At 44.3% G+C, this 25606-nt stretch overlaps 1 protein-coding gene across 1 annotated transcript in view; it reads right to left on the bottom strand.

Annotated features, from left to right (window-relative positions):
* Positions 1-17907: 17907 nt before the first annotated feature.
* Positions 17908-25606, bottom strand: part of SLC6A1 (solute carrier family 6 member 1) — a 40779-nt gene continuing 33080 nt past the window's right edge. The window contains exons 13-16 of the mRNA XM_090284177.1: positions 24317-24419; positions 23296-23396; positions 22222-22389; positions 17908-20232 (exon numbers count right to left, since the gene is read on the bottom strand). Of these exons, the coding sequence (XP_090140303.1) occupies positions 20128-20232; positions 22222-22389; positions 23296-23396; positions 24317-24419 (477 nt within the window). The 3' untranslated portion in view covers positions 17908-20127. The remainder of the gene's footprint in view (positions 20233-22221; positions 22390-23295; positions 23397-24316; positions 24420-25606) is intronic.

Raw genomic sequence — 25606 nt, 5'->3', positions numbered from 1 at the left:
AGAGATGCTAGGGGTTGCGGGAGCCTGTCTGGGGCTCCAGGGGCAGCAGGAAGTGATTAAGAAGCAAGTTCCTGGGGGAGGGATACAGGGGCCTCCGTTCTTCAGGGTTTGAGTCCTGTACAATCAGCAAGGCCCCCAAAAGGAGGGGAAGGGGCACTATGCTGCAGGGGGAAAAGCAAGGGGTTGGCGCTGGGCCACACATGTGCTCAAGCCCAGCTCAGCCACTTTTCTTCTGTGTGTTGTTGGGTGAGTCTCTTCATCTCTCTGAGCCTCTACTTCAGCATCTGTAAAATAGGTCTTCTGATAAACCCTCGGCAGGGTTGTGGGGAAGAGTAAGTGAAAAAAGAGTACTGAAGCTTCTGGAGCACCACAAGCACTCCATGTTTGTTGGCATTTACTCTGTTTATTACTTACAGAAGCAAGAGAGGTACAGAGCCAGGTGGTGAGGGGAACCTTTATTACTCCTCACTCTAGTCACTAAAGGTCATTTCAATTCTTGTTTAATACATTCTCACTGCAGCTTGATAAGTTCTTACTACTGCAGGCTTTCAGCCAGGTGCTTGGTAAACCCTAAGAGGTCAGAAACTCTCCACATCCTTTTCCAGGCTGCTACTCAGTCCAGCTGCTTCCATGAGCTCTTCTGTCTTCCAAACAGGAGCAGCCAAGCTGAGTTGTTATATTCCCACATTACAGATTCCTCCCTGACCTCAGAAAATAGTTTTTGTTGCTCACAGGAGCCTGATTTAAGAAGCCAGACATAAAAGGTCACATACTATATGATTTCATTTATATGAAATGTTCTGAAAAATGTATATTTTTTGGATGGAAAGTAGGTTAGTGACTGCCAGCGGCTAGGGGAGGGGAAGATGGGAAAAAACTGCTTAATAGGGTTTTGTTTTAGGGTGATGAACTATTTTGGAACTAGGTACAGGTTGTATAACATTATGAATGTACTAAATGCCACCAAATTATTTACTTTAAAATTGTTACTTTTATGTTATGTGAATTTCATCTTAACTTTAAAAAAATTCTGATTTAAGAATATGTTACTATTGGTGTGGCCATTAAAGATAAGGGCTGGGGCAGACACAGTGGCCTTTCAAATCTTGAAGTCCAAGATTGGAGCTTTTCTCCCTCTAATGCTACAGGAAAGACCAGCATCCTTTTATCTGTCTGTCTATGTGCCCACTAGCCTTCCAATCATTAATCTATCCACCCATTTACCCACTCATCCACTATTTATCTATTAGTCTACCTATTTTCCTATTACATGCATTGTCTATCAATCCATCCATCCATCCATCCATCCATCCATCCATCCATCCATCCATCCATCCATTTATCTGACTATTTAACACCCGCTCTGTCCCAGGCACCATAATTTCAATAATAAACAAATCCAACTTGGTTTCTATCCTCAAGGAGTTCCCTAAATTCAAAAGAAGAGACACATTTTTAAGTAATTACAACAAAGTATGATAAATGTTAAAAACGGAAAGCTTAAGAGGTTATGGAAACCCTCAGCAGGGACAGCTAACTCAGTTTAGAGTCTGGGGAGTGTTGAGGAGGGTTTCTTCAAGGAAGCAATGTATAAAGTGTAGCAGTTTTGGTGGGGGAAAGGGGAGGAAGAAGGGAGCTTCTTGCAGAGGGAACTGCATGGTCAAATGCGGAGATGAAAGAACATGGCACAAAGAAATGTTCAGCATGATCAGAGCAGAGCAACTGAAGTTGGGGAGGGCAGTATCCAGAAAGGATGGAAGAGGATGCCAGTCCCAGACCAGAAGGACAGGGGATTCAGGATCAAGACGAAGAGTTTGGATGTCATGCAGAAGGTGACAGAAGCCATGGGGGGGGTTTAGTCTACAGTGAAAGAGCAGATCAGGTCTGCATTTTAGACAGATCTCTCTGCTGCAGGGTGGAGGGTGGATTTGAGGAAGCAGGACTGGAGGAGGGGACCAGGGGGTAGCCATTGTGGTGGTCCAGGCTCCAGTGGAAATGATAGAGCGGAGATGGCCCCACGTGACAGGTTTTCTCACTCACCTTCCCCTACCCATACCTGCCTCAGCAAGGCCCCCTTCCTGCTCCTTTAAGCCCAGCCTGCTGTGTCCCTGCTGGGGTCTGATGCCACGGAGGCTTCATGCTTCATCACTCTTTATTAAATAGTGGTTGTGTGGTTTGGAGGGTCTGCCTCTGGCTGCTCTGTGGGCTCTGGGCTGCAGTAAGGGGCAGGGAGTGAAGGAGGGAGGAGGAACCTCTTCCAGAGACAGGAGTCCAGGACCCACAGGGGATAGATAGGTCCTTCTCCCAGTGTCCCACTCCTCCCTACCCCCATCTCACATCCCCTCATGGGGATGGTCTTATACCACCTCTTACTCTATTGCAGACCTGGGAAGGGACAGGAATCCCATTTCACAGACTAGGCAGTGAAGGCACAGAGGAGCCAAATGACTTGCCCCAAGGCATGCACCTAGAAAGCAGCCACTCTGAGGCTTGAACAAAATCTACCTGACCTCTCAGCCCCCTGCCCTATCAACTCTGACACCTCTTCCTTAATATTCATCATCTTTTAAAAAATTGCTATAAAATACTGTCCATGCCTACATTTTCACATCTACATAACCACACTGAGAAACAGAATAAAATGATGGCCAAGCACGTGGCCTATGAAGCCCATGTCCTTACTTGGTGAGCTGTGTAACCTGGGGCAAGTTACTTAGCTTCTCTGTGCCTTTGTGTTTACAGCAGTCAAGAGGGATCATGAAAGTGATCACATGGGACATTGGGATGGATCAATGAGTAGACCTGTGTAAATAAATGTAAAATGTCTAATAACACCTAACATTTATTGAGTGTAGGCCATATACTAGGCACTGTTCTTATACTTTACACATATTTACTAATTTAATTCTCACAACAGTCTTGTGACATAGGCCTTGGTATTATTCCTGCTTTACAGATGAGGAAACTGAGGCCCAGAGGTGCTCTGTTCCAAACTCTGCTCTTATTATGCACCCCATGGTTGGAATTATATTCAGAAAGTGATGGCTACAATGATTGTAGCCGTCACCACCACTGCCACCATCATCTTCTACTCTCATCTGAACCCCCAGCTCTGGGGCCAAGCACCTACAAAGTAGACTCAGGAGAAGTGACAACGGTGAGTAGAAAACCTGGGAAGCCAGGCTGGATCCTTGAGTGGAGCAAGAGGGAATGTGAAAACAAGTGACAATGTCCAAAGACTCAGAGCTCTCACTGGGCCAAGTCCAGAGCCCCTGTTCTCAGCGAGGTTTACACGTACACTCTCCCTGCCTCTTACACTCCTAACAGTACTGGTAATAACCCCATCTCTGAGCATGGGCACTCTAAGGAGGCCCCAGGTTTAATAACTGGAGCCATTTGAGATCAGTGCCCTTCCCCAGTGCAATTAGGAGGCTCCCTCCTCATCCCATCCTGCTCCCTCTGGCATTTCCCCTGCCTGTCCTATCCTACCTGGCTCTTCTGTCTCAAGGACAATTCTCTGGCCAGCCTTTCATTTCATCAGAGAGGGTTTTAGAGCCATGCCGATCCTCACTTTACTTAATAGGAATTGTCCTCCTGGAGTAGTTGGGCTGGTTTTCTTTTCCTCCTTAAAACATTTGCTCAGCCTCTAAACTGGAGCCTGGTGCCTGATTAATTGAAAGTTCCAGATGAGCAAGGATACGACTCTCTTGGGAGGGAACAGGAGAGACACAAGGTGGTGTTGGCTCCGTGCTTGTCCTGCGGGTGGGAGCAGCCATGCCCCAGACTGGTGGGGAGGAGGCTGGCAGAGGTCTGGAGATGCCACCCCCAACCCCCAGCCACTGTGGACCCCATGGAAACCCCAGATGCCAAACTTACCCAATTTTTAAATTATTCATATGCTTACTTTCCATAAAAAAATGACAAATTAGAGTAAAACAAAGAGTCCAGAATGCTCCAATGCTCCTGTCAGCTGGAGATAATTACTACCAGCACTTGGGTGTGTACAACCTTCTGGAACTTTCTGGACACTTTGCATAAACAGCTTTTATTGCCTTTCTCCTATGATTATGTAAGTGATAGATGTTCATTGTAAAAAGCTTGGACAATAGTTTTAAAAACACAAAAAATTTTAACTGTCTACCCATAATGTTATACTAAGAGACTGTATAGAGAAGCAGAGAGTGGAAGGTATGGGCCTGGGTATGGGCTCTGGAGTTGAATGGTCCTGGCCTTGGTGAGGAATTTAATTTCTTGTGCCTCAGTGATCCCATCTGAATGGGAATCATGCAACAGTGACTATCTCAGGGGCTGCTATGGGGGCAGGGATGAGATCAGTGGGTATCCTGCCCAGCCCTATTCAACAAATTCAGCCAGTATTGCTCCACACAGAGTTAATTCTTGGGAAGACTTCATTCTGGGTATATAACTTCCTTCCAGGTACAACACAACACAATACACTACAACAGAACACAATATAATATAATACAATAGATAAATAAAACACACAACACAATAGAAAAAAGCACAACACAATACAATACTATGCAATACAATATTAATGATATTATGTATTTATAATTTTGAATCCCCTTTATTTGTATTCATTATTGAATTTTGGATATTTCTGGAAAGTGACATTTACTTTTCTTTTACAACAGCACTTTTAATGGCTGGGTCATATTTTTTGGCCTAAGATTGCCATTGTTTATCCCACAAGTCTATTGTTGAGCTTCCAAGTAAATGCCTTTCTTTTGCTGCTATTATTCTATATAATAGTGCAATGAAAATTTTGAATTTAAAATTTGACCAGAATTTCTTAGTATTTTCTGAGAAAGAGATTCCTAGAAGTGGAATTGGTGAGTCAAAAAAAATCTTACTATGTTTTATTACCAAATTGTGTCCAGAACATTTTTAAAAAATGAACATCCCTGAGCATCCACCAGGGATGTTCCATCCCTAGGGTTCCAATCTTGGGGAGCCAGGCACGTGTGAGGGTTTACTGTCTCTCTTCTTGCTTGATGGGTCTCAGATTCTGGAGTGGTGCTGATAGTCCAGGAAATTTTCCTGGAGGGTGGGCACAAAAGCCAAGACTTGAAAGAGAAGTTGGAGTCAGCCAACTGGAGATAGCCCAAGGCTGCCTGATATCTGAACAATATCAGGGTTTCATACTGAAGAAGAAGGGAAAAAATAGTTCAATAGCCAACTGGTCTTCACAGTGTCTCCAAAGAACACCTAGACAGACAGGAAATGGGCTTTGTGGAACCTGAGCATCCCCCAAGGAAGGTAGCATCCTGGATGGCTGCCAGCCAGGAGCCTCCAGTTGACTGCCTTGCCTCGTTTGCTCCTGGTTATGTTTCCCTTGGGTCTTTGCAGGCCCTGGGAGCTCAGGAAGCAGGGGATAGATCTGCTTTTTCCATCCAGGTATGAGGGAAGCTGGAAGCCTGGCCCAGCCCTTGACTTCCCCCAGTCCCTGGTGAGTTGGAGCTGAGCCTCCACCAGGGATGTTTCATCCCTAGGGTTCCAATCTTGGGGAGATGGTGCCAACTTGAAAGGAGTAGGGCTGAGTTAAGGTAACTGCCCTCTAGTTTACAGCAGTGCCTGGCACAGCAAGTACTTGATAAATATTCCATTGTATCAGTTTTTTAAAGGATTTGATTAATGTCTACTTCTCATATGACACTTGGATGGCTACCAACCAAATGGGTTTGCTGTTCCCATGTGGTGGAATTACAGATGGCTGCTTTGGGAGTTAAGTCCTCAGAGAGAGCCTAAGACAGCCTCAAGGTTCTCCCTCAGCACTGGGAGCATCTGTGTTTTCTAGGGGACAGAAGTTGGTTAGGAGAGAGCTGGAAGACCTGCTGGTGATCTGATGGTCAAGTAAAGGAGGACAGGCATCCATGGAGAATGGAATTCTTGTAGATCCTGCATAAATGGGTAAGTGAGCTGCATTGAGGCACTTGAGAATCAAATAGAAAGAGTTACAGCCCAGTCCCCCCTGACAAGGCTGTTATTGTTGCTTCCTCATCAATAATGCTGTGATACCATGTGGGTCTTCAAGGACAAAGGTGCCTCACAGGAGTAAGGCACGAGCTGGGGAAAATCCTGAATTAAATGAATTTTAAAATGCCTGAAAAAAAACCTGGCCCTGGCTGGTGTGGTTCAGTGGATTGAGTGCCAGCCTGTGAAACAAAATGTCACGGGTTCGATTTCCCAGTTAGAGCATGTGCCTGGGTTGTGGGCCAGGTCCCTGGCTGGGGGCCTGTGAGAAGCAACCTATTGATGTTTCTCTTGCACATTGATGTTTCTCTACCTCTCTCCCTTTCACTCTCTCTAAGTATAAATAAATAAAATCTAAAAAACAAACAAACAAAAACACCTGGAATTTATTCACTAAAGTTCTACCTTCCAGGAAAAAAATAAAGGAGGATTGAGATATTTAAGTTTAGTTATGGAGAAGTAAATAAAGTTACATTTTTTGGCAAATAAATACATAAAATAAAAAGATTGGATTTTGGGCTTTGGGCAAATTACTAATCCTCCTCAGGCCTCAGGTTCCTTATCTATATAAGTGGGTAAGTAAAGGAAAAGGAGAAAAATTGGTAGAGCAATCTCTGTCCCATCCTTCTGGAGCTTCCTGCCCCAGAGCAGCAGGCATTACCTGTCACCCCTCCCATCCTTCTCCTTTCTCAGCAAAGAGCTAGAGACAAAGAACGCTTCTAGAGCCCTGGGCCTCCAAGTGCCACCCCCAACCAGCAGCACCAGCAGCATCAGGGAGGTGGCTGGACACCCAGAGGACAGGGATCCAGTCCAGACTCCCGCATCAGGTGGTGACCGTGCTCCAATCTGAGAAACACTGTGTTTCTGGGTGAAGCTGCTGATGCTGGTCCAGGGACCACTCTGAGAACCACTCAGCCCTGGCTGCATGTTAGAATTACCAGGAGCTCTAACGAATCTGAAGCCTCAGCCTCCCCACTAGAGATTCTGAGTTAGTGATCAGAGATGGGGCCTGCTGGGATTTTTTTAAAAGCTCCTCAGGTAGTTCCAATATATAGCCAGGGTTCTGAACCATTGCTTTAAACGTTTTGGAGGAAATGTTCTGTTACTTATTTACATTCATCCATTTAATCATTCATTTGTGTTTATTTTTATTTGTTTATGTTTGTTGGTTTTTTTTCTGCCAGAAAAACTGTTTATCTGTCTTCTCGTATCCTTACTCTTTTACACATCTGCCCATTTCAATCAGCACATGGTTATCAAGCCTTTACAATGTGACAGGAGTGTGTTTGGTGCAAGGGAAATGCTGGTGAGCAGAACAGCTCCCGTCCTCATGGGACCGACAGTCTAGCTGGGGAGTGAAAATGGGAAGAGATGATAACGCGGTGCATTTGTGCTCAGCCAAGCAGGTTCAGAGGCCTCCCGAGCATGGTTCTGGTGGGAGAGGACACTCCAGAGGGGCCTTGAAGGAGAGCTGATGGGGGGACAGGGCGCACTTGGCGGAGGGAAGGCACAGACAATGCCAGAGATGAGAACAGGCAAAGAACAAGGGGCAGCTGAATGTGGCCGAAGGTGGGAGAACAGGTCAGACAGGACCCTGCAGGGCACAGTGAGGAGTTTGAACTTGATTCTCAGTACAGCAGGAGCCTGTTGGAGGGTTTTCAGCATGTGGGTCTCACCAACTGACTTCAGCTCTAGAAAAAGCTCTCCAGCTGTGTTTGGAGAATGGGTTAGAAGGTCAAGAGTAGAAGCCAGCAACCAGCTAGGAGGTCACTGCAGCCACCAGGTAAATCATGGTGGTGGCCTGGGTGAAGGGGAAAAGGAGAGACTAGAGTTGAGCTATATTTGAAGGGGCAACCTCCACCAGGTGAGGGCCCCACATCAAAAGCTATTGAGGGTCTGGAGTGGAGGCTGGCAACAGGATTCTAGCTGAGGCTGAGAAGATGCGATTTTGAATGTCCCAGTTGGCTCTCAAGCCCCAGATGGGGCCAGCTGCAGGCCCCATGTGACCACTATTAGTCTCATTGGAGGGAGTCCTGGCTTTAAATAAAGTCTAATGAGGCCATTGCTTTGTTGTAAAGCTTCAGCTTAACAATACTCTAAGTGCAAGGGCTAATTTTTAAAATTAACATTTTAATGGGCCAGGGACTCAGTCATTAGAAACATGTTATTCTTGGGGTGAGGGTTGGCAAGAGTGAGGAAAAGAGAGCAAGTGCTTAACTTCAGTTCGCCAAGTCCCTTCTCCCACTGGACCAGGAAATGTCTGCTGCCAGGAAAGTCCTAGAAGCAGCCCTCCCAGGTGTGCCGCCGCCTCTCATCTTCCTTTCATCTCTCTCAAGATGGGGCCCTCTGCTTGCACACCTCCAGGGATGGTGAACTCACTTTCTACCAAGGCAGCTTGTTCTATTGTTGGATAGTCCTGACTATGAGAATGTGTCTCCTTCAGTTGAACTGGGACCTCACTCCTGGAGTCCCCTTCCTATCCTGAAAACACACACCTTTGGCCCCTTGCTCATAGAAACTTCTGCCTTATTCATTCATTGATTCATGCATTCATTAAGTGTTTTTTTAAAGCAAGTCACTCGTTTCTCCCTAAGCATCAGTTTTTCATCCATAAGACCACAGTAATCAGACCTACCTTAGGGCCTGATGGGTACTATGAAACAGAGGTTAGGCAGGGCTTAGCTGGCTAGTGTATATTGTAAAATGCTGGGTCTCAGGAACAGAAATCCAAAACTAGATGTCTTTTGAGTATTGGCATGTGGCAAACATAGTGCCAGAACTGGGGACACAAAGACAAATGACACACAGTCCACAACGCACTCCATCCCCAAGGGGCTCACAGACCAGTTGGGGAGGCAAATTCTGGGACAGGGAGTCCTGGGAGCACAGGGGACACCCATCACAGCCTGGACCATGGTAATTTTGAAAGGCTTCACAGAGGTAACTTCTCAGCTGAGACTCGAAGGAGGAGTTTTCCAGAAGAGGGGCTATCTCAGGGATAGGAGTGGGTGAATGAGGAGCAGTCCTAGTCCAAACCAAAGCCTGCATTTCTCCCTCCCCACCTCCCTCATCCCTGCAGGAACCCCCACCCAGGCTCCTCCTAGATTGTGTGTTTAAATCATGTCAGACTTAGAAGTTGTAGAATTAGTATAAAGGATCTGTATACCATCCACCTGGATTTCTCAAATGTTGTTTCTTCACATTTACCTACTTCATCTTTCTCTTTCTCATGTGTGTGTATATTATTATTTTTCTTTATTTAAGAATAAATTGTAGACATGATGTCTCTTTACCCCTGAATACTTCAGTACGCATTTCCTAAAAGCAAGGACATTCTCTTACATAATCACAGTGTATTGATCAAAATCAGGAAATCAACACTGATACAATATTACTATCTAATCTACATATCTTATTCAAATTTCACCTGTTGTCTTACTAATGCCCTTTGCAACAAAAGAAAATGAAATTTTTTCCGGCTTGGAATCTAATTCCAGATTACCCATTGTATTCAGCTGTATTGTCACCTTAATCTAAACATTCTTCAATCTTTGTCTTTTAGGACCTTGACTTTTCAAGAGCATAAGCCAGGTGTTTTGTGAAATATTCCTCAATTTTGGTTTCTGGATTGTTTTAAACAGTGTTTCTTGATTGGGCTGCTTTTTAGAAGGCAAATCCTGGGCCGCAGCCCAGACTTTATGGATAGGAACGGCGGAGGTGGAGCCGGGGATCAGCTCTTTACCTGGCCTCCTCTTGGATTTGCATGGGCTCTGCTGGTTTCAGCTATCTTCTGAAGAGGTAGTGAAGGTTATTTTGTGCCCTGGGCCTCCTGGCTGGGGCTACCTGGTAGTCCCTGTAAACTTCTTGTGCATTTCTATTCTCGAGTTCCCCAAAGACTCACTGGGTTAGTGTAGGACCTTACATCTAGATTGTCCCCAGTAAAGGTTGGGACAATTCCTGAGTCTCCAGTAGAAAAGTGGCTTCCAACATCCACACGATGGGATTTTTCTGATCTCCCTCTGGCCTGAACTCTGCCTGGTTTTAGACCTTTGCCTGGTGCCCTGTGTGTGTCTCTGCCCATGGAGGCCACCACTGTGGTTTCCAGTCCTGTGACTTACAGCTGTGTGGGCTTGGGAGAGTTGCATTCCCTCTCTGAGCCTCAAGGTACTCATCTATAAATGGATATAGTAACCCCCACCTTTGCGCAGATTGGTGGTGGGAATAAACAATATTCCATGAGAAAGTGCTGGGCAGGTAGAAGGCATTTGGGAAATGTGTCCTTTCCTTGTCCCTGTATTCCTGTGATTTGGAGAACGCAGTGGGAGTGCAGCCAGCCTGTGGCCTCCTCCTGCAGCGCCTTCGGGACCCACCATAGCATTTGAACCAGTCTGTACTCTCCCTGGCAACCCTGGTCAGGGACCGAGCATGGTGGAGGTACTGGCGCCTGGACATTTCTCAAGTGTGGGACTCCTCTAATGACAGTCATTGCACTGGGGCTGTCCGTTGGTCTGGCTGACAGTGTCCCGGCACTGCCTGCAGCCTGAGGCTCTTTCTACCCCAGCCTCCTTCCTCCCTCCTCTCCTTGCACAGGTGCCTGGCATCACAGTGGCCAGGGTGTCCCTCTGCCTGCGCCTGCCCTCTCTCTCCTGTGTCATTTAAAGGCATTCAGCCAAGCAAATCTATTTCACTTTTAATTCTCTCTTAGCATCTGCTTCTTTTTAGACCTGAACTGACCCAGATCTCAAAGAAAACACCAACAAATCCCCTTAAAAACATTAGGTGAAACCTGTAGTGAGCACATTGCTAGAGCCCCTAGTTTCTCCTTGGACGATGTTACTAGAGTTTTCCATCCTGGTTGGGCTCCCCACATGTCCTCATGAGCACTTTTTAGTACAAGGAAACTTTTCTCCTAGAGCGAGACATGTACAGTCTTTATCTGTGTGAGCATCGTAATGAGATGATCTTGTCAGTAAATTGTACTTCTCCACATTGGCAAGCTCATGCGGCTGTGTGCTTTTTGAAAAAACATAGTTTATTACGTGTTTTCCATTATAAAAAGCAATACCGTGTCTGTGGTACTGGCAAGAGGTGTTAGATATCAGAGCAAAGGCACATCAGGTGCCACTGTGAACAAGTATGGAAATGGAAGGGCCCGAAGAGGTGAGGCAGGGGCACTGGCCTGAGGACCCTCTACGGCCTGTGGGCTGCTGGGCGGGGTAATGAGAAAACGCTTGGAAGGCGATTGGCTCCTCCTTCTTATCTAGTGGAGCCTCAACGAATGCAGCTCCTCTAAGCGTCCCCACAACAGCCTGGGGAGCCTGAGGCTTGACACAGAGAAATTTCCAAGAGGATCATGAAAGAGATGGTTTGTGAGGACAGAGAGGGGAGAGACAAAATAAATACAAATGCCAGAAATGCATGAAAATAAAAAGACCAGCATCAGTGAAATTCAAAGAAATATCAGCTCAGTTATTAAGATATGGTTGGCTGTGAAATTGGAAATGACTTTTTAAATTGAATATTTTATTGTTGTTCTATTACAGTTGTCCCAATTTTTCCCTCGTTGCTCTCCACTACCCCGCCCCCACCCACAGCTCCCACAGTCAACCCCCACTCTGTTGTCCATGTCCATGGGCCATTCCTACATGTTCCTTGACAAGTCCCTTCCCTTTCTTTCCACCCTTTTCCCCTTACCCTCTTCCCTCTGGTCACTGTCAGTCTGGTTCTATTTTGCTCGTTTGCTTGTTTTGTTCATTAGGTTCATGTATTAGGTGAGATCACATGCTATTTGTCTTTTGCTGCCTGGCTTATTTCAGTTAGCATAATATTAGCCAGTTCCATCCGTGCTGTTGCAAAAGGTAGGAGTTCCTTCTTTCTTTCTGCTGCATAGTATCTCATTGTGTAAAGATACCACAGTTTTTTGATCCACTCATCTACAGATGGGCACGTAGGCTCTTTCCAGCACTTGGCTATTGTAAATAACGCTGCTATGAACATAGGGGTGGAATTGCTGGGTCAAAAGGCAGTTCCATTTTTAGTTTTTTGAGGAAATTTCATACTGCTTTCCACAGTGGCTGTACCAGTCTGAATTTCTACCAAAGTGCACTAGGGTTCCCTTTGCTCCACATCCTCACCAGCACTTGCTGTTTGTTGATTTGTTGATGATGGCCATTCTGACAGCTGTAAAGTGGTATCTCATTGTGGTTTTTATTTGCATCTCTCTGATGGCTAGTGATGTTGAGCATTTTTTCATGTGTCTATGGACCCTCTGTATGTCCTACTTGGAGAAGTGTTGTTCAGGTTCTTTGCCCATTTTTAAATCAGATTGTCTTCCTGGTGTTGAGTCATATGAGTTCTTTATGTATTTTGGAGATCAAACCCTTGTCCAAGGTATCATTGGCAAATATGTTTTCCATATGGCTGGATCTCTTTTCATTTTAATAATATTTTCTTTAGCTGTGCAGCTTTTAAATTTGATGTAGTCCCATTTATTTATTCTTTCCTTTACTTCCTTTGCCCTAGGAGATATATCGGTGAAAATATTGCTGTGTGGGATATCTGAAATTTTACTGCCTATGTGTTCCTCTAGGACTTTTATGGTGTCACGGCTTACATTTAAGTCTTTGATTCATCTTGAGTTTATTCTGATATATGGTGTAGGTTGGTGGTCTAGTTTCATTTTTTTGCATGTACCTGTCCAGATCTTCCAATACCATTTATTGAAGAGGCTATTTTTATTCCATTTTATGCTTCCACCCCCTTTGTCAAATATTAGTTGACCATAGAGCCCTGGGTTTATTTCTGGGCTCTCTATTCTGTTCCATTGGTCTATGTGTCTGTTCTTGTGTCAGATTGTTTTGATTACAGTGGCCTTGTAGTACAGTTTGGTATCAGGTATTGTGATTCCTCCTACTTTGTTCTTCTTTCTCAAGATTGCTGAGCCTATTCAGGGTATTTTTTGGTTTTATATAAAATTTTGAAGCCTTTGTTCTAGATCTGTGAAATATACCATTGGCATTTTAATAGAAATTGTGTTGAATCTTTAGATTGTTTTGGGTAGTATGGACATTTTAATAATGTTAATTCTTCCCATCCATGAACATGGTATATTCTTCCATTTATTTGTATCCTCCTTAATTTATTTCTTTAGTGTTCTGTAGTTTTCTGAGTACAGGTCTTTTACCTCCTTGGTAAGTTTATTCCTAAGTACTTTATTATTACTTTTTGTTGCTATAGTAAATGGGAAGAAGGGGAGGGGACTAGTGTAGGAACTAGTATAAATGAGCCATGGACAACAAGGAGGGGATTGACTGTGGGAGAGAGGTGGGGTGGGTGGGGCAGGGGAGAGTAACAGGGCAAAAATGGGGGACAACTTTAATAGAACAAAATAAAAAAAGAAATTTAAAAAACAACAAAAAATGCCTTCAATTTCTGAGTGTTGACTTTGTATCCCAATATTTTGCCAAATTCACTTATTAGATCAGGTAGTTTTTTGGTGGAGACTATAGGTTTTTCTATGTACACTATCATGTCATCCATAAATAATGATAGTTTTACTTCCTCCTTTCCAATTTGGATGCCTTTTATTTATTTATTTTCTTGTCTGATTGCTGTGGCTAGAACTTCAATACTACGTTAAATAAAAGTGGTGAAAGCAGACACCCTTGTCTTGTTCCTGATCTTAAGAGGAAAGCTTTTAGTTTTTGCCCATTGCGTATGGTATTGGTTGTTGGTTTCTCATATACATATTCACTATGTTGAGGTATCCTCCCTCTATTCCCACTGTGCTGAGTGTTTTTATCATAAATGAGTGCTGTACTTTATCAGATGCTTTTTAAGCATCTATTGATATGATCATGTGATTTTTGTCTTTCATTTCATTTATGTGGTATATTACTTTTATCGATTTGCAAATATTATACCATCCTTGCATCCCTGGGATGAATCTCACTTAATCATGGTGTATAATCTTTTTAATGTATTGCTGGATCCAGATTGCCAATATTTTGTTGAAGATTTTAGCATCTAAATTCATCAGTGATATTGGCCTGTAGTTTCTTTGTTGTGTCTTTATTTGGTTTTAGAATTGGGATAATATTGGCCTCATAAAAAGTTTAGGAATCTTCCCTCCTTTTGAATTTTTTGGAATAGTTTGAGAAGGATAGGAGTTAGTTATGGATAGTTCTGGAAATTATCAGGAACAGCCAGAATGAATGATTACTAACCCCTTGACCAAGATAACAAACAGAGCCTCTGCAGCTCCCTTATCATGAACTTTCCCAGAGCCTCTGGGTGCCTGGCTGTTGCAGTTTGCTGGCTTAAAAGATATGTCTCAGCGGAGGCTGGGTGGGACTCCTACAGGCTTTCAAAGAGGTCCGGGGATAGATTGCCTCTCACCCAGTTCTTGCCTGCTCAATAAACTGCTTACACTTTATACCTGGTCTCCAGACTCCCCTTCCAGTGACTGAGCCTGACAGAAATGATTTTGAAAATAACAAGACCTGGTTTGGGAAAGAGTGTCCGGGAATTATCACCACTGATACTTCTGGGGGGAATGAAAATGGACATAATCTACCTGGAAGACAACTTAGTCCTCAGTGTGAGTGCCCTTAAAAAACGCACAGGCCTCAAAATTGCCTCAGCAGTTCCACTGCTGCAAGTTTATGGGAAGAAAAGAGAGATGGGCACGCAATTTGAGCCTCAGGACTATGAGCCTTTTTTGTGATCTTTTCTATTAACTTGATCTACGATGTGGTCTTCTTGCCTGGAAGTTTGCTCCTCAAAGCAATCTGCATGATTTTGATTTTGAAGAGGAGAAACGCAAAATCTGCAACCAGTTATTTTGGGAGCTGAAGGAGCTACAAACCTGCCTCAGGCCCTGGACGGGTGAGGTCCCTCAGGAAACCAACAGGGCAACAGGAACCTCTTTTTTTCATATGCACTGAGCCCAGAGGAAATCACATAATTACCCACCATCAGGTTGAGCTGGGTTCCCAAAATGCTACATTGCTTTGTTTTTGTCTGGAATGGTATCAGCTCAGTGCTGTCATCCCAGTTACCTCAGGAGCTCTAATTAGCAGCCATATCTGATTAATAATAAGGGGGGCCTTATTATTAAATGACAGTTTGGTAGATGAAATTCTTCAAAACACAGGGCTCTGGGTGGGCAATGGACACTGATTAAAAATGTCCTTCTAAGGGAAGATCTCAGGTACCATTGCTATAATAACACTTGCTATTTTTTTGTGTGCTCATTCTGGGCCAGGCACTGTGCTTTGTGCTTTCCTTGTTTTAACTCATTTCACTAACTACAATTTTGTGAGGCAACTGAGATGTAGAGATTTAACTAACATGTCCAGACATGCATGGAAAGTGAGTAGCAGAGCCAAAACTCATGTTCAGGCTGTCTGACCCTAAAGCCAGAGAACTTGATGACTGTTACATGGTCATTCCCTGTATTCATTCATTCATTCATGTATTTATTGAGCTCCTCCTGTGTGTCAGGCACTGTTCTGGGGATTTAGGACACAGCAGTGAACCAGAAAAAGTCTCTCTCCTCCCAGAGCTTTCGTTATATCAGAGGGAGGCAAGTTAATAAACATAAGAGCACTGAAAATCAGGAAAATACAGCAGAATTAAGGGACAGAAAGAGTCAGGGAAGGATGGTATTTTAAGTAGGGTGCTCAGGTGAGTCTTCTGGGAGGAGATGACATTTGAGCAGAGACCTGAATGAAGGGAAGGAACCAAGCTTAAGGCTATTTTAGGAAGAGCCAGAGGCGGAACATGTCCCTGGCTCCTCTCTTACAGAACTGCAAGTGCTTTTTTTTTTTCTTTTTCCAAATCAAACTCTAGTGAGTTTGGGAGTTTCACTGTGTCATCTCTGCCTGGCAAGTAGAAGTGCTCAAAAATGTGTGCCAGGAAGCATGATATCTCAATGCAATGTCTCATCCATGATCAGACAAAAATTGCCATAAAGGGCATTGTCAGGACAATTGGAGAAATTGGATATGGACTGTAGATTAGATAACTGTATTGTAACAGTGTGAGATTTTCTGCATTTAATAAATGTATTTTGGTTATATAGGGGAATGTCCTTTTTCTTGGAGCAGATATGCTCATGTTTTAAGAGAAGCAGAGTCCAAATATCAGCAACTGATTCTCAAATGGATTAGCAAAATCGTCATCATCATCATATTATTATTATATTTGTGGGGAAGAGGGGAGTTGTATTGTTCTATCCACTTGGTTAAGCTAAAACTACATTTCCCAGAACCTTCTTCTCTGTGTAGTTCTGGATTAGAGTTGGCCAAAACCAACATTGCCCAATATTTGGAAGGCAGAAGTAAAATAGCAGCCGTTACTCTCTGAAGGTCTTCAGGGTCGGATTCAGGGAGACAGCTCTGTGCTCCCAGGGGTGCAGGAGGGGTCTGGCTGTCCTTGCTCTCTCCTGCCCAGTGATCTGTGGAGCAGTGGCCCCAAGTTGTCCACCAGACATCCAGAGAGGGGAGCTATGCAGAGGCCACACCCTTCCCAAAACTTTCCCCACAGCAGACTATTTTATTTGCATGTTACTGTTCAAAAGGCAAATGCAGGGCCCCTTGTTCAAAAAGCAAGAAAGAAGTGCTGTTAAAAGTACAAAAATAAGGCTTTTCCTTCCTTTCATTTTTTTTCTCTCAACTGGTCTTGGTGTTTTTTTAATTTGCTATTTAATATCATCCTATGTAAAGTAAAACTTGAAATCTGAATGTTTAGCATAAATTTTACTATTTATCTTTATAGTATGCAAGAGCATTTAATTCATACGTGAATTATACAATATTTATTTTGAAGCTTGTACATGCATATGCATTTTGTTCTTAGCACAACAGTAGAAACCTGCACATAACTGAGTTGTTTTTGTATCACTTATTTGATTTCTCACATTCTCCCAATACTCACTACTTTCAGCTTACTGACAAGGAAAAGACAGTATAGGTTACCGTATCTTTCCCTTTCCTTCTATGCCATCATTTTCAGTGTAACTGTTTGGCTAACACAGGGAAGTAACTTGAGTAAGAAAGGATGTGATGAGGGTTCCTTGGGTGATAGGTGTTTCTTAGGACACCATTGCCTCCTTTCTGCTTCGGAACTAAGTTCTAGTTCAAATAGAGAGTGACCTCTTCAGGCTCTCAGAGCCCCTGCTTACTCAGTTGTAGACACAGCACACTTACTTTGTGCTGGCTTTGAGTCTCACTCAACTCCCACGCATTGTGGGTCCTCTGCAAAAGGGGCAGCAAGGAACTATGGGGACATGCATATTGCCCACACCTCTTCTTGCTCAGGTTGGTTTGTGACTTAGCTCTGATCCCCCAACTCCCTCTTTCAGACTCTTACTTCCTAACTTCTACCTTAATTGAATAAGGTCTTGTTCCTGTAATAAATCCCTTATTCCATGATACAGTGGGTTGGCTTTCCAGACTAAACTTTGACTGACAGAGTTTAAAGTATCGCCATATCAACAACTGGTGAATCCAGGTGTCAATCAAACCATTCTTACAACTTCTCTGTAAAATTCAAATTTTCCTGAATAGGATTTCAAAAGTAAAAATCAAAACAATTAAAAAATAGTATTTTGAGTGATAATGAATGAATGAGTGTTCTTGTTAACTAAATGTGCTCCTACTATCCTGGTTTTAACTTTATTTAGTTGACCACATTAAAGTTTTCTAGAATAGTAAAAATACCTCCCTTCAGTAGCAGAGTCATTTTTTATCCATACATTCAAAAACTTTTTGAAATTCTACCTCTGTAGCATTAGATTTTGAGCCCAAATCTCTCTCTCTCTCTTTTGGGGAAAAATAATATTGTGTGTATGTGTTAGTCTGATAAAAGAGGGTGTTGTGCCCCCACCCCAAAGAACTGAACATCTGATGTTGTATATCATAGAACCTTTATTATTTTTCCTCTAAATTCTTAGAAATGTACATAATGTCCGTGCTCTAGTTATGACACCATTTATAGACATTTAAAATGCATCTTCATTTATAAATATTTTACATTTGGTCCATAGAACAGATAATTTTACTAAATAATACTGTAATTTTTTAAAACAGGCTCTGTATATAGTTTGAATATGTTTATATTACATATATTTTTATATAGAGATAGATTTACTTGGTGTTCAGAGAATAAATCCTTATTAAAAAAAAAAACATATATGATAATACAATATCTTTTCTCCCCAGGGTAAATACTAAAAAAAGTTACACATATTCACAGTTCTCACAGTTGTACGACACGTAATATTGTGCTATATAAGTAGGTTTGGATGGAAATCATTTAGGGGATTTCTTGCCAAACATTGCACTTAGATGTGCTTACAAACGTGAAATACACTGCATTTGTCTTAAAAAGACTTGGTCTTAGTTCACATTGAAGAACAAAGAGAAAGTTTGAAGTCTTCCTGCCCTTAGTCTAAAGGAATTCACACAGGATGGGGGTGGGATCATGAGACACAGTGACAGGTTCCTTTCAGCCTAAACCCTAAAAATTAACAATACATATGTGGTTTGATCATGAATTCACCAGCTGGCATTCGGGATGCCTTAGCAATGAGACTATTTTACAGGTGACCTCAGGAAAAGGTTTTAGATTTCCTACACAATATCAAACAAGACCCTATATACCACGCATGAGGATGAGGGTATCTGTGTGTGCATTTATATGTGTACAAGTACTTTTTGTTTTCTCTACAATAATGTGCTTAATATTCTGAGGGTAATACCTTATTGCAAGAACTGGTATGCTGGTCACAGGTCACTTTCAGATGAGAATGACGAGAGATTAAAAAACCCACAGTTGCAGTTATTTACCATAGTTATTAAGGATTATTTGTAAAACACAGTTTGTGAGCTAACTAGCTAAGGAGCTACAGGGCACAAGAGACGATTTGCTACGTGGGAACCCATCTTCCTGGCAAATGAGAAACACTGAGTTACTGGGGCGTGCAAGGAACAGTCCTCACCCGATTTGCTGATCGACTGCCACCACCACGGAGCCCATTCCAGAAAAGAACAAAAACTACTTCCCAGCGAAGCAGTTTACTCTTGGAAGCACTTTGGGGTTGGGTGGTTGGGGCCTAGATTAACACTAGCTCCTCAGTTAGTGGCTGGGTAGATTTCAGTGGCAGTGAGAGGATTCCCACTGAGGAATTTCAAAGGGGATGAAAAGGCAGCAGCTTTGAATGGGGTGGCAGTGAGCGGGAGATGGTTTTGACTCAGGGACAGGACTTGACCTTGATTTCCTTTGCAACTGTTCTGTGCTCTGTGAAGCCAGGCATCCTAAGAAAAACTGGGGCTTTGATTAGGGAACTTCCCCAGCAGGATCTTAGGTCCCCCAGAATGACAATAAAAAAATTAATTGTGCTTGTGGCAGTTTTCCAAGGAGCAGGACCAGGTGCAATCAGAATGGCTTGCTGAGGAGGGGGCAGGAGAGCTTGGCTGCAGACACGCTCACTTTGCCAGCAGCAGGGAAAAAGGACACTACACAGACTGCTTGGGAAGCACATCTGGGAATGCTGACTGAGGTCCTTGGGGCTTGTTTTAAAGTCAAGCTGCCTCGGGAAGGAGAAAACTAAAAAATGAAAGAGCTCCGCTGGCTCCCTGCTACGTAAGAGTGAGCTCTCCCTAGAGATCTGTTTTACAAAATGCCCTTTTCATGTGTACAGAGCAGCGTTCCGATGGAAACGAACTCCTGCAAAGTCCAAGATAACAGTCATGGGTTTCAGCAGTAAGAGAACAGTCAGGAAAACGACTAAAACCCAGGAGGGTGCAGCCGCACTCACTGGCGGGATAAAAATGATCTACCGCTGCAGTCACAAAGGCAGACTGCTTGATGCTTATGGGGCCCGGATTAAAAAGGTCAGCGGCCCTCACGTGCCGGAGTCATCAAGTATCTTTGCCCAAGGCAGGACCCACTAGGGGTGAAACTGTCCCCCACCTCCTCTCTCTGCGTGGTGATGGTGTCTGGACTCACCACTCGAGGTAGGTTGAGATAAAATGGTATCTTCAGACATCAAGTGGTGGTCATACTCAGCCAGGTTGGGTTGGGGGTGGGGGGTGACAGTGTCGGTCGGCGAATCGCCCCATACCCCTAGATGTAGGCCTCTTTGCTGGCTGAGCCACTGGCCTGGGGTTGCTCTGGACCATTCTCTGGGCGAACGATGTCTTCGCTGGGCTGAATCATGACCTGAATGCGCTGTGGGCACCGGGGAGAATTCGGGCTGAGATGGAAGGAGACTCGCCTCTCTGTTCCCCTATCATCTTTTCAAGTCTATGCTGTCTGCTCTGCCTTCAAACTGTGCCCTGACTCTGGCCATGTCTCCACATCCTCCAATCCCTCCAATGCTCCCATGCACACCTCCTCTCACTTGTGTTATAGCAATAACTCCCCACTGGCCCTTCACATCCATTCTTGACCATCATCCCCTTCATTCTATTCTCAACACAGCAGTTGGAGGAGTTATGTTAGTGATCGTGTCCCTACTCAGGATACAACAATAGCTCCCACTTCACCAAAGTCCTACTAGACCCCATATGAACTGGCCCCTGTTATCTCAGACCTCCATGTCCTCCCCCACCCCCTCACTTGCTTCATTCCAGCCCCACTGGCCTCCTCACACACATGGAGCATACATCTGCCTCAGGGCCTTTGCATTTGCTATACCCTCTGTGCGATACATCCTTGCTTTCAGATAGTTACACATCTCTACCTCCTTAGGCCTTGGCTCAGTGTTTCCCCTCAGTGAGGCCTTGCCCAGGACTCCCTAAACCCCTTCCTACTTTATGTTTCTCCATAGTACTCCTCTCCATCAAATGTGTTTTATTTTGTTATCTGTTGATCTTCCTCTACTAGAATATAAGCTCCAAGAGAGTGGGGTTTTGCCTGTTTTGTTCAATGCTATGTCCCTAGTACTGACAATAGTGTCTGGCATATAGCAGGTGTTCATTACATATTTGCTGGGTGGATGGCTCTCCCACTACCTTCTCCACGCACATTCCCCTGCAATCCTGTTTCATCAGATAATGCGCTGTCTTCAGACTCGCCTTGCCCTTTCCCACCACTGAGCCTTTGCACAGGCTGTGCTCTCTTGCACAAATGTGGACCCAACTTCCTTTTGAGACTCAGCAGAGGGTAATGGAAAATAAAAACATTGAACCTGGAGTTGGAAAAAAGGGCTGCAAGCCCTGGCTCTGCTAATAACTTACTGTAAGGAATGGGTAAATGGTTTCCTGAGTGGCCTCAGTTTCTCAACCTATGATAAAAGGAGGCTGACCAGCAACTCCAGGGGCTGCACACACCCCATCACCCACCTTCCCTGTGCTGCAGACCTTGGAGCCCCTCCTTCTGGCTCTGGGTGCGTCTAGCGAGCACATCTTGGTGGGAAATAATGTTGAGAGCCACTGATCCGGGTCTTCCCAGCTGTGACCCTCCATAACCTGATCCTGCACCTCTCCTCAGTGAAATCTTCTCAGTCTGCACTTAATTAATGTCTCTAGAATGTGGGTACCTCTGGCACTGCCTTGGTTTCAATCAAGAATTTGATATCATTTAACAAAGCACTGGCATGGACCTAGTAGGTGCTAGCAGGGCCCTGCCAGGAGCAGCGTGTCTCACATGCTTTGTCTTTCCTTGATGGTAAGACTATGTTTTCTCTTTGTCGAGCTCACAAATGAGGTCTTGAGTAAGCCCTCAATACATCTGATTCTACCCTTTATCTGCTTCAGACCCTTGATAGCTCCCCATTACCCTCAGGATAAAGTCCAAAGTTCTTGTTCTGATTTTCAAAGCCCTCCATGATCTGGCCAGACCTCCTTAAATTCCCGGCCCTCATCTCTTATCACCCCCCTGTACCCCTCCTCACTCTATCTTCCAGCCACATTGATCAGTTTGTACTTATGGGCCTTTGCACATGCTTCCCACCCTCTTCTAGGAACATTCTTTCTGCTTTTGTTTTTAACTCCGGCTCATACTTAGCTATTCCCTCTTTTAGGAAGCCTTCCCTAACCCTCCTTAACCCAAGTTGGGCTTACCCACCTCCCTGGTTTACCCCAGTCATAGCACCTCTAACACTCCATTGTCATTGGCTATCAATTTGCTAGACTATGAGCTCCATTAGGGTAGGGGCTGGCCCAGCAACAGTGAGGGAAGGGGACCAATGATGCAGAGGGTGGAGAAGGTGCTTACCTGCTTCAGGGAGCCCTTTAAAGTGAGGAACATGTAGGCCATGTACCCAGGGATGAGGACCATAGAAGACAGAGCCATGAGCCAGCCAACGCCCTGGCCCCACTTGGGGAAAACATAGCTTCCCATGGTGAGAGGAGTCATCTGCACGGCACTGAAAAGGAACACACCCTGCAAGGGTGGAGGAGAGGGGGTGGGGGGCAGTCAGTTATGCATATTGGACAATCAAGGCCCCTCCTTAGATCCTACAGCTGATAGGTCCACTGCCCTCCAATCCTATTCTGAGAGGCTGACCCTCACAAGGGCCCAACATCTTGGGAATCCTGCACTCAAGGCCACTTCCAGTACATAAGGTCCCTTTGAGCATGATAGAAGAACATTTCCTGTCTGGGAGGAACAACAGCAAAAGGAGCCTTCTCTGTGACAACCAACAGAAAAGGACACCCCTCTTGGGAGAACCAATATGAAGAAGGCATCCTCTCTGTAAGGACCAATACAAAAAGGTGCCGACTCTGGGAGAACCAATAGAAAAAGGCACCCTTTCTGGGAGGACCAATAGTAAAAAGCATCTCCTCTTTCCAAGTTAACCAGCTTGGCAAGCAGAACAAGGTTGAATGTCAGTTCCCACCCCCAATGACCAGGTGCCCTTATGCAGGACACATGTGCAGCTCCCAGGCCTGCTCATGCCTCAGCTTCCTCTTGCAGAAGGAAATGGGAGATGCAGAGAATGAGAGGCCTCCTCCTGTGGATAGTTTGGGCTCCAGCATGAGGCTGACTTGGTTTGAATGCAGCACTGACACACTGGGTGATGCTGGCTGGGAGCACGCTGGGTCTCTCAGCAGTAAAGGGAAGCAACAGTGTCTACTCTTCCAAGGTTTGTGAGAATGATGTAATGTGTCTGGTTTCATGCAGAGCACAGAGTGGATACTCAAGTGGGAGGGAGTAGCATTATTAGGGAATAGGGGTCTGGGGCCTCTTCCATCCACCTCTGCCTCCAGAAGTTTCTCTTTGGACCCGAGTTACCCCAGGGCCCTGTCTGTCCTCATCCTAACAGGGCTGGTTAAGCCTTGTTATTACCGCCACAATGATTGGGGTGAAGAAAGACCAGCAGAGCTTCCACCAGATGCAGGGCCTGGAGCCAACCATCTCTTGGATGTTGTCATAGAATCGGTTGACACCTGTGACATTTGGAGTGAAAGCAGGAGGGATGGATGAGTTGTGGGCATGAAAGGTTAAGCTTGATCTGTCACTTTCTCACAGTATGACCATAGGTAAGTCACCTAACCTCTCTGAGCCTCAGTCTCCTCATCTGTAACATGGGGCTAATGTTCTGAGGGGTGCTTGTTATCTAAGTGTTCAATAACCAGATTCCCACAGAAAATGGGCTATGTGGGAAAGCAAATCATCTTAATGTGAAAATATCTGCAAATCTTGCAAGGACCCACAGATGTCATGAAGTTCACAAGGGAGATATTGGGCATCACTCCAATTATAAGCAAATTCACTGACCAGGAGGATTCGATAGCACTAGGCCAGTTAGAGTAGAGAAAAGAAAAATGATGAGGAGAATGAGGTGGCAAAGAAGATACAATGATTGTCAAGTACTAAAAGGGACCTGGGAGAACATTTCTCTCAAATGCATCATCTTGCTGTGATAATCAAAGTGTAGGGAAGGATATCCTTTGACTATCATGCAGTTGGGTCTGGACATTTAGGCCACAAAATGACCAAATAAAATCATTATTTCCCTTCATTTTTTGTTCTAAGATAGTGCATACTTTTAACTTTAGTTTTTTGTTTTCATTTTTGTAGTTTTGGTTTCCCTTTTCTAGATAAAATTTCAAACAAACCATTTTATTCCAAAATTTATGAAGAAATTTTGGTTTTAATTTATATGAGTTTATTTAACTGTTCTTCTTATGGTATCTTCTGAACATGGAACCTCCTCTGTACCAACATCATCGAATTGTTGTGAGAACTAAGTACGTAAATGTGTGGAAAGGACCTGGTGTTCAAGTTGTACTGCTTGAATGATAACCAAAGAAAGGAAAAAATGAATCCATGAGTGAGTGAAGGAGGGAGGGAGGCTGATGCTCACCGTAAAACCAGGAAATGGAGACACATTCAAAGAACACGAGGAACAGCAGGCTCATGCCACTGGCAGAGTAGTAATCAAAGAGCTTGAAGACATAAATGCCCCCCTGCAGGAGGAAAAGTGGTGGGAGTGAGGTCACTTCTGCCAGGGCAGTGCATTCAGTTCACAGCCAACTTGGACGTCACAGTCTGATGAGGTTGGGGTTAGGCTAAACTGCAGCAAGAAGGCTTGTGGGTAGATTCGAGGAAGCATTTTTGACCCTGGGAGGATGTAGGTGTTGATTCTCTGGGGACAGGGAAGAAAATGTGGGGTGGTGGTGGAGGGAAATGTCCCATTTCTGGTGAGACTGGAGGGCAGAAAGAGGAGCCATCTGTCCACAGTGTTAAGTCAGTCATGTCCCTGTCCTGCTTAAAAGCTTCTATGGCTTACATAAGACAATAACATAATACGTAAATAAGTAGAAAGATATAAAATAAAATAATAAAATAAAATCCAAATGCCTTGGCCTCAAAGTCCTGCATAATCTCTGGCTCTACATCCCCCACTTAGCCCTCAACTCCCTCTGCCCCCACCACACTGGCCTTCTTTCTGTTGCCCAAGTTCACCAACCTTATTTCTACCTCAGGGCCTTTGTACCTGCTGTGCTTTCTTCCCCTAGCTATATCTTTCCCTGGCTGGTTCTTCCTTGTATTTGAGCCTCAGCTCAACTATCACTTCAGCTCAATGATCACTTCCTCAGAGGGACTGCCCCTGACTACTCTGTTGAGGTAGCATCCCTCCCGTCCTTGCTGGTCATTCTCTGTTCCATTATCCTCTTTTCTTCATGGCATTCAATGATCTGATGTATATGTCAGTCTTCTCCACCAAAATGAAGCTCCAAGAGAGAAGATATGGTCTGTCATGTTAACTGCTGAATCTCCAGTGTCACGCCAGGCCTATAGTAGGTGTTCATCAACTATGATGGAACGAATGAACAATAATTCTAGGTCTGAACTGCATTTGGATCCAGAGGTGGCTTTATGGATCATAAATCAGACTCACAGGCCTGAGCACATGGCTTTAGGCTCATTTATATTTACTGTACAATTTATCAGTTATGCTTCTGTCTTCTGAGTAGACTGGGAGAGCTTTGAATGCAGACAGCCTTGCTCATTACTACCCATAGAAAAAGAAAAGTAGGAACGAGAGAAAAGGGCGGTGTCAAAGTCAAAGGCCCAACTAGCTCCACCTCGAATCTCCAGTTAATTTTTGGGAGTCCTTTAAAACTCAGCCCCTGCATCCCCTCCTCCAGGA

This window comes from Furipterus horrens, unplaced genomic scaffold, assembly GCF_987537825.1.
Source record: "Furipterus horrens unplaced genomic scaffold, mFurHor1.1.pri manual_scaffold_7, whole genome shotgun sequence".
Taxonomy (NCBI): domain Eukaryota; kingdom Metazoa; phylum Chordata; class Mammalia; order Chiroptera; family Furipteridae; genus Furipterus; species Furipterus horrens.
The sequence above is the reverse complement of the archived record's forward strand: the minus strand, read 5'-3'. Positions and strand labels throughout refer to the sequence as shown.